We start from the raw sequence: 13854 nt of genomic DNA on the forward strand, positions 1-13854 counted from the left end.
GAGTTGGAGGCTGTAGTGTACTACGATCGTATCTGAGAACAGCCACTGCACTCCAACCTGGTCAAATAATGAGACTGTCTCTTAAAAAAAAAAAAAAAAAAGTAGAATCATAAATCAAAATATGGTAGTGAAAAAAGAATAATGCCTATAATCCCAGCACTTTGGGAGGCCAAGGTGGGTGGACTGCTTGAGCTCAGGAGTTCGAGACCAGCCTGACCAATGTGGTAAAACCCCGTCTCTACAAAAACAAAAATTAGTCGGGCATGGTGACACGCACCTGTGATCCCAGCCACTTGGGAGGCTAAGGCTGGAGAATTGCTTGAACCCAGGAGGCAATGAGCCGAGATCACGCCACTGCACTCCAGCCTGGGTGACCGAGATTTCGCCTCAAAAATTAAAATTAAATTAAAAAAAAAAACAAAAAAACAGGAAGTCAAAGGAAATCATGTCGGACATCCTTAAGTAGGAAGAGAGGCAGTTGGCTAAAAAGAGTAGAGGGAGGAAAGGCTCCAAACAGTTGTAGAGAATGGAAGGATTTATCTAAGGATATGCAGAAAAATTGCTGGGAAGTGCTTAGGGTCGAGGTGAGTTGGGGTCATAGAGTTTTCCCAACAGCAATCTATAGCTTTGTGTGATTTCTGCTAGTAATGCTCAGTAGCTGAGATATAGCAATAAAGGCACACTGACAAGTGAGCTAATGCAGATTAGGGTTTTCCTGAGCAGAAGGTCAATGGAGCTAGCAACTGATAAAGTGGCCGATTATGCCCATAAGGCTGGATTCAGAATAAAGTGAAATAAGAAGGGGTCTAAAAAGTTGAGGACAAAAACAGAAAAGTCAAAGAACTAAAGGGCTTAGGGCCAAAAAACAGGCATTGTAGGAATCAAGTAAGTCTAAAGTGAGAAAGTTATTGTTCTATGAAACCACAATATTTCAGAGGTGGAGAATATCTTTGGCCAAAGGTTCTAAAATGTACAGTGGGAGGTGAACTAATGCTGTAGGCAATAGTATTTTGCTTCCATGGTATATTTTTGTTGCAACTGGTAGGGTCAGGTGATGACTGTTGATAGTCTTTTCCTCACTATTCCACTCTAAGCAAATACCTGAATGGTACCATTCCTATAAGAAGTAAACAGTCCCAGGAGGACTAATAAATCCAGACAGAATGTCCAGATTGAAACAACTCACTTACGGGGACACGTGGTTCTACTTTGATATCATCTTAAAGGCTGGGGGAAGAGGTATACTCTTACCACACAGTCAGGTCAGAGGGGTTAGTACTCTGCCTCCAGGATAATTAAAATCAGAAGGAAGGAACTCAAAGGGAGCCTACAGTCATCTTACTTGAGGATTTAGGAAGGAAAGCCCTGAACTTAACCCTAATAACATCTTTATTTTCATTATTTTTGCTATAAGCTTGCTTTCAAGGACAAGGAAGGAGACAATATCAGATCCTCTAGCCAGGATTAAGAAAAGAACCCCAAGAATGGGAAACAATGGCAACCAAGCAAAACCAGAGGCAAACAGCTTAGGTCCTAGATCCCTGGGCCCCAAAATGAGGCCTGACACTTAGCAGTAATTAAGTCTATGGATTTACCAATATACCACCCCCACTTACCATGGATGGGGAAAAAAAACCCAATACTCTTTTTTTCACTAGATGTGCCAAAAACATACTTCACCCAAGATCTAATTATGCCTAATATGGTCAGGCCTGATTATCCGATATAAATAACGTATCACAAGGAATGAATCACTTAAGAATCTTGACCAGAGGCTGGGCACAGTGGCTCACACCTGTTATCCCAGGACTTTAGGAGGCTGAGGCAGGCGGATCACTTAAGGTCAGGAGTTTGAGACCAGCCTGGCCGACATGGTGAAACCCCGTCTCTACCAAAAGTACAAAAATTAGCCAGGCATAGTGGTATACACCTGTAGTCCCAGCTATTGGGGAGGCTCAGGCACGAGAATCACTGGAACCCAAGAGGCAAAGGTTGCAGTGAGCTGAGATTGCTCCACTGCACTCCAGCCTGGGTGATGGAGTGAGACTCTGTTTCAAATAAAAAAAGAAATCTTGACCAGTACTTCTTTCAGTATTTCTGGAACAAGCACTATTATGCTGCCTTCAATTCTATACCTAACATGTTTTACAGATTAAAAAATCATTAATCTAAAATAATTCCAACAGGAAAGTCAGATAGCAGGTATCAATGCCAACCCACTGAAGCAGAAACTGATGTTAAGAATAGCTAGATGGTTTTTTAAAGACAATTACCAATAAAATTGTGGTGACAATATTTGTTCCTCAGCTTTCAAACTGAGGAGTCATTTATACTGCCTAAATAAAAATCAGCAAGAAGGACCAAAGTTTTACAAGTCTTATAATTTTTTAAAAAGTCATTTTGATTGTCTTTGAAAGTAGTTCTCCACCGGAAGTTTTGTTTTAAGTCAGTGGAGGCCGGGCGCAGTGACTCATGCCTGTAATCCCAGCAAAAGGAGGGTGGATCACCTGAGGTCAGGAGTTCGAGACCAGCCTGGCCAACATGGCAAAGCCCCGTCTCTACTAAAAATACAAAAATTAGCTGGGTGTGGTGGGTGCCTGTAATCTCAGCTACTCAAGAGGTTGAGGCAGAAGAATCACTTGAACCCGGGAAAAAAAAAAAAGACAGTGGAATCTTTTCAGTAATCAATCCCAAACAAGAATAAGAAAACAAACACACACATAATCCATCAGTAATACTAGAAGACATGTGGAATCTCACACCTGAAAAGATAGAGTGGGGATAAAGCAATGGTCCATGATGTAGCAGAGTGGGGTAAGATCAAACCTAAGTGCCTGCAAAGGGGAATACACAAAAGAAGTTGAATCTATCTACAGAACCCCAGTAAAGCAAGGTTCAACATTAGAGGTAAAACTAGAAGAAAGGGAAAAAATTAGAGGAATTAGAGACTATAGAAGGCCGAAGGTGGAGGGCTAAAAACAGGGAGATCATCTGCAACTCTGTATAAGGAACAGACAGACCAAAAAGACTCCCATCTCCACACTAAGTCGAAGAACTAACCCTAGGAGAGGTAAATTCTCTGAGACAAAAAAGAGTGAAAGATTAGATCCACAGAGTAAAGTGCTAATGTAAAAACTCGAGTTTGGTGAAAGCCCACGTGTTGAGAGGTAAGATCTCCATCTTCTCTCACTCAGCTCCAGAATGCTTTTTCCAGGCAAAAGAACGGTGGGTCTTTCTTAGCACCAACTGATCCTCCCCAGAAAAAAGATCTACAGACAGTATTTATTTATTTATTTATTTATTTGAAATTGAGTTTCGCTCTTGTTGTCCACGCTGGAGTGCAACGGTGCGATCTCCGCTCACTGCAACCTCTGCCTCCCAGGCTCAAGCAATTCTCCTGCCTCAGCACCCCCAAACCAGATGGCCAGGCTGGTTTTGAAGTCCTGACCTCAGGTGATCAACCTGCCTCAGCCTCCCAAAGTGCTGGGATTACAGGCGTGAGCCACGGCACCCAGCCCTACAGACACTATTATTTGAAGTTCTTGATCAAGTGCCAGCTAACCACTTGACTACCCTGCAGAGAAGCTTACACACACAGAACTTCTGATCAGCTTTTCAGAGTTCTACTCTGAAACATGAATAACTGGGCCAGGCACAGTGGATGGATTATTGAGGCCTAGGCGGACAGATCACTTGAGGTCAGGAGTTTGAGATAAGGCCGACAACATGGTGAAACCCTGTCACTACTAAAAATGCAAAACTTAGCCAGGCATGGTGGCGCATGCCTGTAATCCCAGCTACTTGGGTGGCTGAGGCACAAGAATCGCTTGAACCCAGGAGGTGGAGATTGTAGTGAGCCAAGACTGTGTCACCACTACACTCCAGCCTAGATGACAGAGCAAGACTCCATCTCAAAAAAAGAAGAAAGAATAATCAATGAATGACACCAGACATCTAAAGAAGGCCTCTAACGTGGAACAAAGTGACTAAAACTGACTAAATCAAAGTCAAAGAAAACAGAACTCAAAAAAGAACATGCATAAAACAAAAGAATATTTCAAATAATTATAATTAAAACTGAGGCAGGCCAGGTGTGGTGGCTCACACCTGCAATCTCAGCACTTTGGGAGGCCGAGGCGGATGGATTGCCTGAGGTCAGGAGTTCAAGACCAGTCTGGCCAACATGGTGAAAACCCATATCTGCTAAAAATACAAAAATTAGCTGGGTGTGGTAGAAGGCGCCTGTAATCCCAGCTACTCAGGAGGCCGAGGCAGGAGAATTGCTTGAACCCAGGAGGCAGGGGTTGCAGTGAGCCAAGATTGCACCACTGCACTCAAAATTGTGCAAGAGTGAGACTCTGTCTCAAAAAAGGTATTAAAATTAAAATTAAAAAAATAATAAAACTCTCAGAGGGATAAAAGAAGATATTATACTCATAAAACAGGTTGCTATAAAACAAAAACAATACAAAGAATTCTGGAGAATCACAAATACAACAGCTTTAAAAAAATTTAGTAGAATGGCTGGGCATGGTGGCTCACACCTATAATCCCAGTACTTTGGGAGGCCAAGGCGGGTGGATCACCTAAGTCGGGAGTTTGTGACCAGCCTGACCAACATGGAGGAACCCTGTCTCTACTAAAAATACAAAATTAGCCGGGCGTGGTGGCGCATGCCTGTAATCCCAGCTACTCAGGAGGCTGAGGCAGGAGAATTGCTTGAACCCGGGAGGCGGAGGTTGCGATGAGCCAAGATAGCGCCATTGCACTCCAGCCTGGGCAACAAGAGCAAAACTTCGTCTCAAAAAAAAAATTCAGTAGAAGAAAGTAAACAACAAGACAAAGAAATGGAAATGTGGAAAAGATAAGAAAAATCAGATGATCAGTTAAGGAGATCCAACATCCAACTAACTGCAATTCCAAGAAGAGAAGACAGTGGGAAGGAAATTATCAAATAAATCACCTAAGAAAATTTCCTAGAACTGAAAGACTAAAGCTTTAAGATTAAAAGAATAAAAATAGGCTGGGCACAGTGGCACACACCTGTAATCCCAACACTTTGGGAGCCAAAACAGAACAACTACTTGAGGCCAGGAGTTCCAGGTCAGCCTGGGAAACACAGGAAGACCTTGTCTCTATGAAACATTTTAAAAATGAACTGGGCATGGTGGCATGCGTCTGTAGTCCTGGCTACTCAGAAGTTGTGGCAGAAGGATTGCTTGAGCCCATGAGTTACAGGTTACAGTGAGGTATGATCACACCACCTCACTCCAGCCTAGGAAACAGAGTGAGACTCTGTCTCTTAAAAATAAAAAAATTAATTTAATTAATAGGCCGCGCACAGTGGGTCACACCTGTAATTCAATCCCAGCACTTTGGGTGGCCGAGGCAGGTGGATCACTTGAGCCCAGGAGTTCAACACCAGCCTGGGCAACATGGTGAGTGCCCATCTCTACATTTTTTTATTAGCCAGGCCTGGTGGTGCGTGCCTGTGGTCCCAGCTACTCAGGAGACTGAGGTGGGAGGATAGCTTGAGCCCAGGAGTTTGAGGTTGCACTTAGCTATGATTGGATCACTGCACTCCTGCCTAGGTGACAGGGCGAGACCCTATCAAAAACTAAATAAAAATAATAAAGTCAAAGCAAGACACATCACTATAAAAACTTAGATCAGAAATAAAGAGAAAATCTTAAATATTTCCACAGAAAAATAGGCCATGCGTAAAGGATTGGGAATCAGAATGCCAAAGCACTTCAACAGAAACTCTCGAGTACAGAAGAAAATTGAGCAAAATTCTAAGTGAAAATAATTTTCAACTCTAATAACATAATCAAGTAAATATAAAGAAATCTCAAATATACAATATGGATATATTTTTATTATAAATGTATCTTTATGTACCTTTATGTACCTTTTCTGAGGGAGCCACTAGTAGAGTGTCACCAAAACAAGGGCATAAACTAAGAAAAAGGAAAAGCTATGGGATCCAGGAAACAAAAGATTCAACACTGAAGGAGCCAAGAGGATTCCAGGGATTGTGGTGAAGAAAGAGTCCAGTCATAACAGTTGTGACTAAAGAGCTACTACTCCAGATGGGAACAGGCGGATAGAAAGTTCCTAAGATATGCCTCTGGGAAATAAATGGAACTGATAGATTATCTTATAAGTCTGATCAAAGAACACTAGACTGAAAGGCATTTTACAAAATTGTTGTAAGGTATCAGAGGACAATAGTAGATTCAAAGAAAGCAAAACAAAATGAGAGGATGAGATAAAGGAGGGTGAAGTAAACAAGATTAATATCCTTAACTCTCATTAAAGAAAGTTAATACAGCCAGGAGCGGTGGCTCACCCTGTAATCCCAACACTTTGGGAGGCCGAGGCAGGCCAATCCCCTGAGGTCAGGAGTTTGACACCAGCATGGCCAACATGGCGAAACCGCATCTCTACTAAAAATACAAAAATTAGCCAGGTGTGGTGGTGGGTGCCTGTAATCCCAGCCACTCAAGAAGCTGAAGCAGGAGAATCATTTTAACCCGGGAGGTGGAGGTTGCAGTGAGTCGAGATCACGCCACTGCACTCCAGCCTGGGCAACAGAGTGAGGCTCTGTCTCTAAAAAAACAAAAAATTTGAAAACTGCTGAATTAAAAAGATAGCAGTTGGCCGGACGTGGTGGCTCATGCCTGTAATCCCAGCACTTTGGGAGGCGGAGGCGGGCGGATCACCTTAGGTCGGGAGTTCGAAACCTGCCTGACCAACATGGAGAAACCCCATGGAGAAAACTTGGTCTCCTAGAAATAAAAATTAACTGCAGGCGTGGTGGCACATGCCCATTCCCTCCTGGGAACTGGGGCAGGAGAATAAGCACTTTCAGGAGGAAGCTGAGGTTATGAAACCAGTGAGATCATGGCCATCAGCCTAGGCAAAGAAACTGAAACCTCAATTTCAAAAAAAAAAATGGGCCGAGGCGGTGGCCCACACCTGTAATCTCGCGCTGGGAGGCGAGATGGAGGATCAGGTCCAGGAAGTCAGAGACCATCCTGGCTAACTTTGGTGAAAACCCCATCTCTACTAAAAATACAAAAATTAGCGGGGAGTGGCAGGTGCCTGTGATCCCAGCTACTTGGGAGGCTGAGGCGGAGAATGGTGAACCTGGGAGGCCGGGCTGCAGTGAGCCGAGATCCTGCCACTACACTCCAGCCTGGATGACAGGCTGAGACTCTGTCTCAAAAAAAAGCAGTGAGCGGAACAGAGACCCGCCTGTAATCCCAGCAGTTTGGGAGGCTGAGACAGGTACATCACCTGAGGTCAGGAGTTCGAGACCAGCCTGGCCAGTATGGTGAAATCCCGTCTATACTAAAAATACAAAAATTAGCCAGGCATGGTGGTGGGCGCCTGTAATCCTAGCTACTAGGGAGGCTGGGGCAGGAGAATCACTTGAATCTGGGAGGCAGAGGTTGCAGTGAGCTGAGATTGCACCACTGCACTCCAGCCTGGACAACAGAGTGAGAGTTCATCTAAAAAAAAAAAAAAAAAAAACAGAAAGAGAAATAGCAGTATATGCTTATTACTTAGAAATGAGACCAGAAACAGCAAAGCTACCTCAACAACTAATTGCAAGAGCTCTCTTTTCCACCCTCAACAAGCAGAAATAAAAATAGGAATAACAGTAATGAAACATACCTCACATTCTAAAAGGTACTGCAACTGTGTTAGAAATACATTTTTTGCTGGGTGCGGTGGCTCATGCCTGTAATCCCAGCACTTTGGGAGGCCGAGGCAGGCAGATCACCTGAGGTCAGGAGATCAAGATCATCCTGGCCAATATGGTGAAATCCCATTTCTACCAAAAATACAAAAAAGTAGCTGGGCGTGGCGGTGTGTGCCTGTAGTCCCAGCTACATGGGAGGCTGAGGCAGGAGAATTACTTGAACCTGGGAGATGGAGGTTGCAGTGAGCCGAGATCGCACCACCGCACTCCAGCCTGGGCGACAGAGCGCGACTCCATCTCAAAAAAAAGAAATACATTTTTTCTGTAAGACACTGGGTCTTGCCACATTGCTCAGGCTACCCTTGAACTCCTAGTTCAAGCAATCCTCCTGCCTCAGTCACCCAAGTATCCAGGTATGCATCACTGTACCTGGCTTGAGATACATTTTTTTGACTGCAAATTTTAGGCTAAAATGTTACAACAATTAAAAATATGAGGTGATTGCTTCTTGGCCTTTTGGCTAAGATCCAGTGTAAGAATACGGTGTGAGAGGACTAAAAAGGGGGAGTGGAAATCACCTTTTTAAGCACCTTCATGGCAAATATTTTCCCAGTATTTGCTCCTGTTACTTTTCGTACTTGAAAAACCTGGATTAAAAAAAAGTGTGTGTTATTCAAAGGCAAACTATGTCAGGCATACTCCCTTAATTCCTAGTTATAAGAAACATATGCCACAGCAGTTTACATTATAAAAACTACGTGCAAAAATGATCAGCTAAAAGAACAGACCACATTAACGATCATGACTTTCCTGTTTGTCCTGCTGCCATCTGGTGGTAATGTTGGACAATGACCATCTAATAATAAACACTGTTACTTCGTATTAATATATAAAATCCTACTTAGAACAAGCTATAACAGTGTTCCCAGAAGCATAATGCCACCTTAAAAATTATAAAATATTTCATAAATTTCTTTCAAGGTTGCCACTGCCTTTGCTTCACATAAAACTATTTAAAAATAGTTGACAGGAAATTACTGTTTACCTATTACTTAATATAGCTTGTACTTATACTTGGTCCTCTGAATCTATAGGTTCAGCAGCCGCGGATTCAACCAACCTCAGAATGAAAATATTTGGGGGGAAAAACAATAAACAATACAAATAATAAAAAATAATATAAATATGGCCAGGTGCGGCGGCTCACACCTGTAATCCCAGCACTTTGGGAGGCCGACTCAGGCGGATTACCTGAGGTCAGGAGTTCAAGACCAGCCTGGCCAACATGGCGAAACTTTGTCTCTACCAAAAATATAAAAATTAGCTGGATGTAGTGGCGCACGCGTGTAATCCCAGCTACTCAGGAGACTGAGGCAGGAGAATCACTTGAATCTGGAAGGCAGAGGTTGCAGTGAGCTGAGATCGCGCCACTGCACTCCAGCCTATGGGAAAGAGTGAGACTCCGTCTCAAAAATCATAAAAAAGAAAATAAAAAACCAAGTATATGGGAGGATGCATGTAGCTTATATGCAAATACTGTGCCATTTTATATAAGGCACTTGAGCATTGGCAGATTTCATTATCTGCAAAGGTCTTGGAATCAGCCCCCCTTATCCCTCCCCCATACTGAAAGACAACTATAAACATTTTCATGCAATACCTAAAGTATGTGAGATTCAAAGTGCATGTGTTGCACATTCAGGATGATTAGAAATTAGAATGTGTTCTTAAGCATAAGAATAGACTACAAATGTCTGCTTTGCAAAAATTAACACTACACAATAGCAAAAATAGTTCTTAAAACTTAATCCTAACCAAGTTGTTATCTAAATTATTTTGATAAGAGAATAGTTTGGTAAAAATTTTCGTGGGCAGAACTCATAAAAGTGATGTCTTAAGTTATAAAGCCTTGGGCAAAACTGTGAAACTAAATAGTTTTCTTCAGTTTTCTTCCCCCTTTTTATATTCCTTCAGCTTCCTCAATTCTATTGCTCCAGATAACCAGCTGAGACTAAGGTCTCAGTAACAGATAACAACTTAGAGTGCCATGTCTCTTGTAAGCAAGGAGGAGTTTATTTTTAAAGAGGATACCATTTAACCAAAGTAAAGAATGAACCCTCTAATAATAGACTTTGCCTGGTATAGCTGCCTACTTATTTATTCCACAAATATTGACTGAGTACCTATTATGTGCCAGGCTTTTACATGTGTGGTGGTATGAAGGGAAGGGAAAACTGAACTTCTGTACGTTCCTCAAACATACCAGCTAAGTGGTCATGATCATATCCTTTGCTGACAGCTGAAAAAGATTGAAGATGACTGCTGGAACCAGGGCATAAAAATCAATCTATTCAAGACAGACAACAGCTCTCATTTCAAAAATATTGCCTACCTTTCCATAGCCCCCTTTACCAAGTACCCGAAGTAGCTCAAAACATTCTGGTCTGATTTTTTCTGGCCCTCTGTTCACACTAGTTTCTGAGATTTCAAATTTCTCACAATGTTCCATGCCACTGGGAAGAAAAGCAAAACCAAAAATAAATTTGCAAAAAGTTAAATTACTTTCAGCATATAGTCAAGAAAAAGGAGAAAAAGAAATGTAATATAATTAAGTAAAAGGAAAAAAGTACATGACAGCAAATTATCTGTGCTCTAAACAAACAGAACAGCAGGTCAAGATGAGGGTGGCCCGATAATTGTTTACCTCCTTGTTCACAGAATGTGAATCAATTATTTACTTATTTTATAAATGTTTATTTTATGTACAAAGAGGTATTGTACAAAGAGGTATGTACAAAGAGGTTTTTCACTGGGTAGGTGCCTTGGATAATCCATTCAAGGAAGATCGCTTACTCCAACTTAATGAAACCTATGTCCTTTGTGTACTGATGGAAACACTGGCGGCACATATTGTGGCCGTATTTCTGGATCAGACCTTGCTGGTTTGAGCAGATGCAACAAGAGCAAGAACCCTGACTCAATTTTCACAGGTGACTCCAATACAGCTGCTGGTGACCCATCTTGCTCTTAGGAGTGCAACGATGTAAAAGAAGACAATTATTTATTTTCATAAGCATCAAGCACCCCAAAACTAAGGTAAATTAGAACAAGTTTATTAAATTGACAAAGAAAAAAAGTCTTCTAGTTATTCAAATTTACTTCATTCAAAATATCTATGAAATTAGGTATTATCCAACCTCATTTGGCAATGTCAGCAGAAAATCTGGGATCTTTCCAAAACTACCCAATTAGTTCACATCATGGTACAAAATTTCTTCTCTGTATCTTTTTTTTTAAGTTATTAGCTTAATTTCAAGAATCCAACAGGCGTGGTGGCTTAATCCCAGCACTTTGGGAGGCTGAGGTGGGCGGACCACTTGAGGTCGGGAGTTCAAGACCAGCCTGGCCAACATGGTAAAACCCTGTCTTCACTAAAAATACAAAAATTCCAGCCTGGCCAACATGGGGAAATCCTGTCTCTATTAAAAATACAAAAATTAGCTGGGCGTCGTGGCAGGAACCTATAATCCCAGCTACTCGGGAGGCTGGGGGACAAGAGTGAGACTTTGTCTCAAAATAAAAAAAAAAAAATTAGCCAGGTGTGGTGGTGCACGCCTGTAGTCCCAGCTACTTGGCAGGCTGAGGCAGGACAATCGCTTGAACCCAGGAGGTGGAGGTTGCAGTGAGCCAAGATCATGCCACTGTGCTCCAGCCTGGGTGACAGAGGGAGACTCCCTCTCCAAAAAAATAAAAATAAAGAATCCAAAAGGGGTACCAATTGTCTCTGTCATTTAAATGTACATGAGTGATCTATCTTCTCACTCTCCTCCTACACCAAGGCTTTTTACTTGAGTGTACGATACAGAGCAGATTAATCACCATACTCACCTAATGGAGCTTGTCTAAAATGACTTAAGATTACATGAATTTCATTTTTGTTGTCGTTGAGACTGAGTCTCGCTCTGTCGCCCAGCTAATTTTTGAATTTTAAGAAGAGACAGGGTTTCGCCATGTTGGCTAGGCTGGTCTCGAACTCCTGACCTCAAATGACCCGCCCACCTCGGCCTCCCCAAGTGCTGGGATTACAGGTGTGAGTCACTGTGCCCAGCTGGATTGCATGAATTTCTGTTTGAATGACTGTATGAATTTCTGTTTGTATATTAAAGCAAAACAGAAAGCATTTGACTTTTTGAGGCATTTCTACAAATTTTTCTGTAAGAGAAGATTAAAACTGTGGCTCTCTATATTAAACTAACAACTCAGATTCATATTCAGTACTCTGAATCTGAATTAATATCTTTTCCTCAAAATTCATATATAATCTCAAAACTCTGATAGATTACAATATCGATCAGAGTTTGGTGCCAAATTCAATACATCAAGTTGATAAATATGACTACATATTTAAGAACAGGTTACTGGAATCACTTGATTGCTATGAAATAGAACTGATAAAACCTACTTGTAAGAAAGACAACACAATGAACATCTCTTCATATAAACTTACAGTTCATATGGTCCAACTCCCCCATGGTCCATGCTTTCATTTAACTGACCCTGAAAAATACGTTAAATTTCAGAAATAATCTCATAAACATAAAATTTAAAGGTTTAACTCTTTGTTTCATAACTGAAAGAGAATGAATGAAATAAACCAGTCTAAAAATTCTCTTATACTTCAACAACAGGCAAATATGGTAATGAATAAATATAGTACACAAACAACATTGTGTGAATTTCACTCTCAATTATTTTACAAATAGAGATGAGGTCTTTCTCCGTTGCCCAAATTGGAATGCAGTCTGTAGCTATTAAGGGGTATGATCATAGCATACCAAAGCCTTAAACTCAAGTGATTCTTCTGCCTCAGTGTTCCAAGTAGCTGGGACTACAGGCACCCGTCTTTTTCTTTTTTCTTTCCTTTTTTGAGATGGAGTCTCACTCTCTCACCCAGACTGGAGTGCAACAGTGCCATCTCGGCTCACTGCAACCTCTGCCTCCCAGGTTCCAGTGTTTCTCCCACCTTGGGCTCCCGAGTAGCTGGGAGTACAGGCATGTACCACCACGCCTGGCTAATTTTTGTGTGTTTTTTTTTTTTTTGAGATGGAGTCTTGCTCTGTCGCCCAGGCTGGAGTGCAGTGGCGCAATCTTGACTCACTGCAACCTCCACCTCCCGGGTTCAAGCAATTCCCCTGTCTCAGCCTCCCAAGTAGTTGGGATTACAGGTGCCTGCCACCACACCCGGCTAATTTTTTGTATTTTTAGTAGAGACAGGGTTTCACTATGTTGGCCAGGCTGGTCTCAAACTCCCAACCTCAGGTGATCCGCCCTCCTCGGCCTACCAAAGTGCTGGGATTACAGGCGTGAGCCACCATGCCCGGCCCCAGCTTTTGCTTTTAATTTTATATGACAGGCCAGGTGTGGTGGCTCACGCCTGTAATCCCAGCACTTTCGGAGGCCGACGGGGGCAGATCACGAGGTCAGGAGTTCGAGACCAGCCTGGCCTATATGGGGAAATCCCGTCTCTACTAAAAATACAAAAAGTAGCCAGGTGTGGTGGCACATGCCTGTAGTTCCAGCTACTTGGGAGGCTGAGGCAGGAGAATTGCTTGAACCCAGAAGGCAGAGGTTGCAGTGAGCCAAGATTGCGCCACTGCACTCCAGCCTGGGCGACAGAGCAAGACTCCATCTCAAAAAAACAAAAAACAAACAAACAAACAAAAACAAAAGCTGGGTGCGGTGGCTCATGCCTGTCACCCCAGCACTCTGGGAGGCCAAGGCGGGCAGATCGCCTGAGGTTGAGGGTTCAAGACCAGCCTGACCAACATGAAGAAATCCCATCTCTACTAAAAAAATACAAAATTAGTCGGGCGTGGTGGCCCATGCCTGCAATGTCAGCTACTCGGGAGGGTGAGGCGGGAGACTCGCTTTAACCCGGAAGGCAGAGATGGCAGTGAGCCGAGATCGCGCCATTGTACTCCAGTCTGGGCAACAAGAGCAAAACTGTCTCAAAAAAAAAAAAAAAATTCTTTTACATGACAACTAAACTATAGAGGCTACTCATCACTAATCAAAAAATAAAACCAAGTGGATTATCCATCAAAATGTACATTTTATCGATTTATCTATTTGAAAATGTGTAT

General features: G+C 42.4%; 1 protein-coding gene and 1 pseudogene across 8 annotated transcripts in view; both read right to left on the reverse strand.

Moving 5' to 3' along the window:
* The window catches only part of RPS6KB1 (ribosomal protein S6 kinase B1), a 59969-nt gene that overhangs the window by 29483 nt on the left and 16632 nt on the right, over positions 1-13854 (reverse strand). For all 8 annotated transcript variants that reach the window (XR_004179405.1, XM_021929112.2, XM_021929111.2 and 5 more), the window contains 3 exons: positions 12219-12268; positions 10104-10224; positions 8290-8358 (listed from right to left, as the gene is read on the reverse strand). Coding sequence is in view for 7 of the 8 variants with exons in the window: in XM_021929111.2 (XP_021784803.1) it covers positions 8290-8358; positions 10104-10224; positions 12219-12268 (240 nt within the window). In the remaining variant the exon portion in view is untranslated. The remainder of the gene's footprint in view (positions 1-8289; positions 8359-10103; positions 10225-12218; positions 12269-13854) is intronic.
* LOC108582655 lies at positions 10231-11111 on the reverse strand (annotated as a pseudogene).

Source organism: Papio anubis, chromosome 17 (genome assembly GCF_008728515.1).
Source record: "Papio anubis isolate 15944 chromosome 17, Panubis1.0, whole genome shotgun sequence".
NCBI lineage: Eukaryota > Metazoa > Chordata > Mammalia > Primates > Cercopithecidae > Papio > Papio anubis.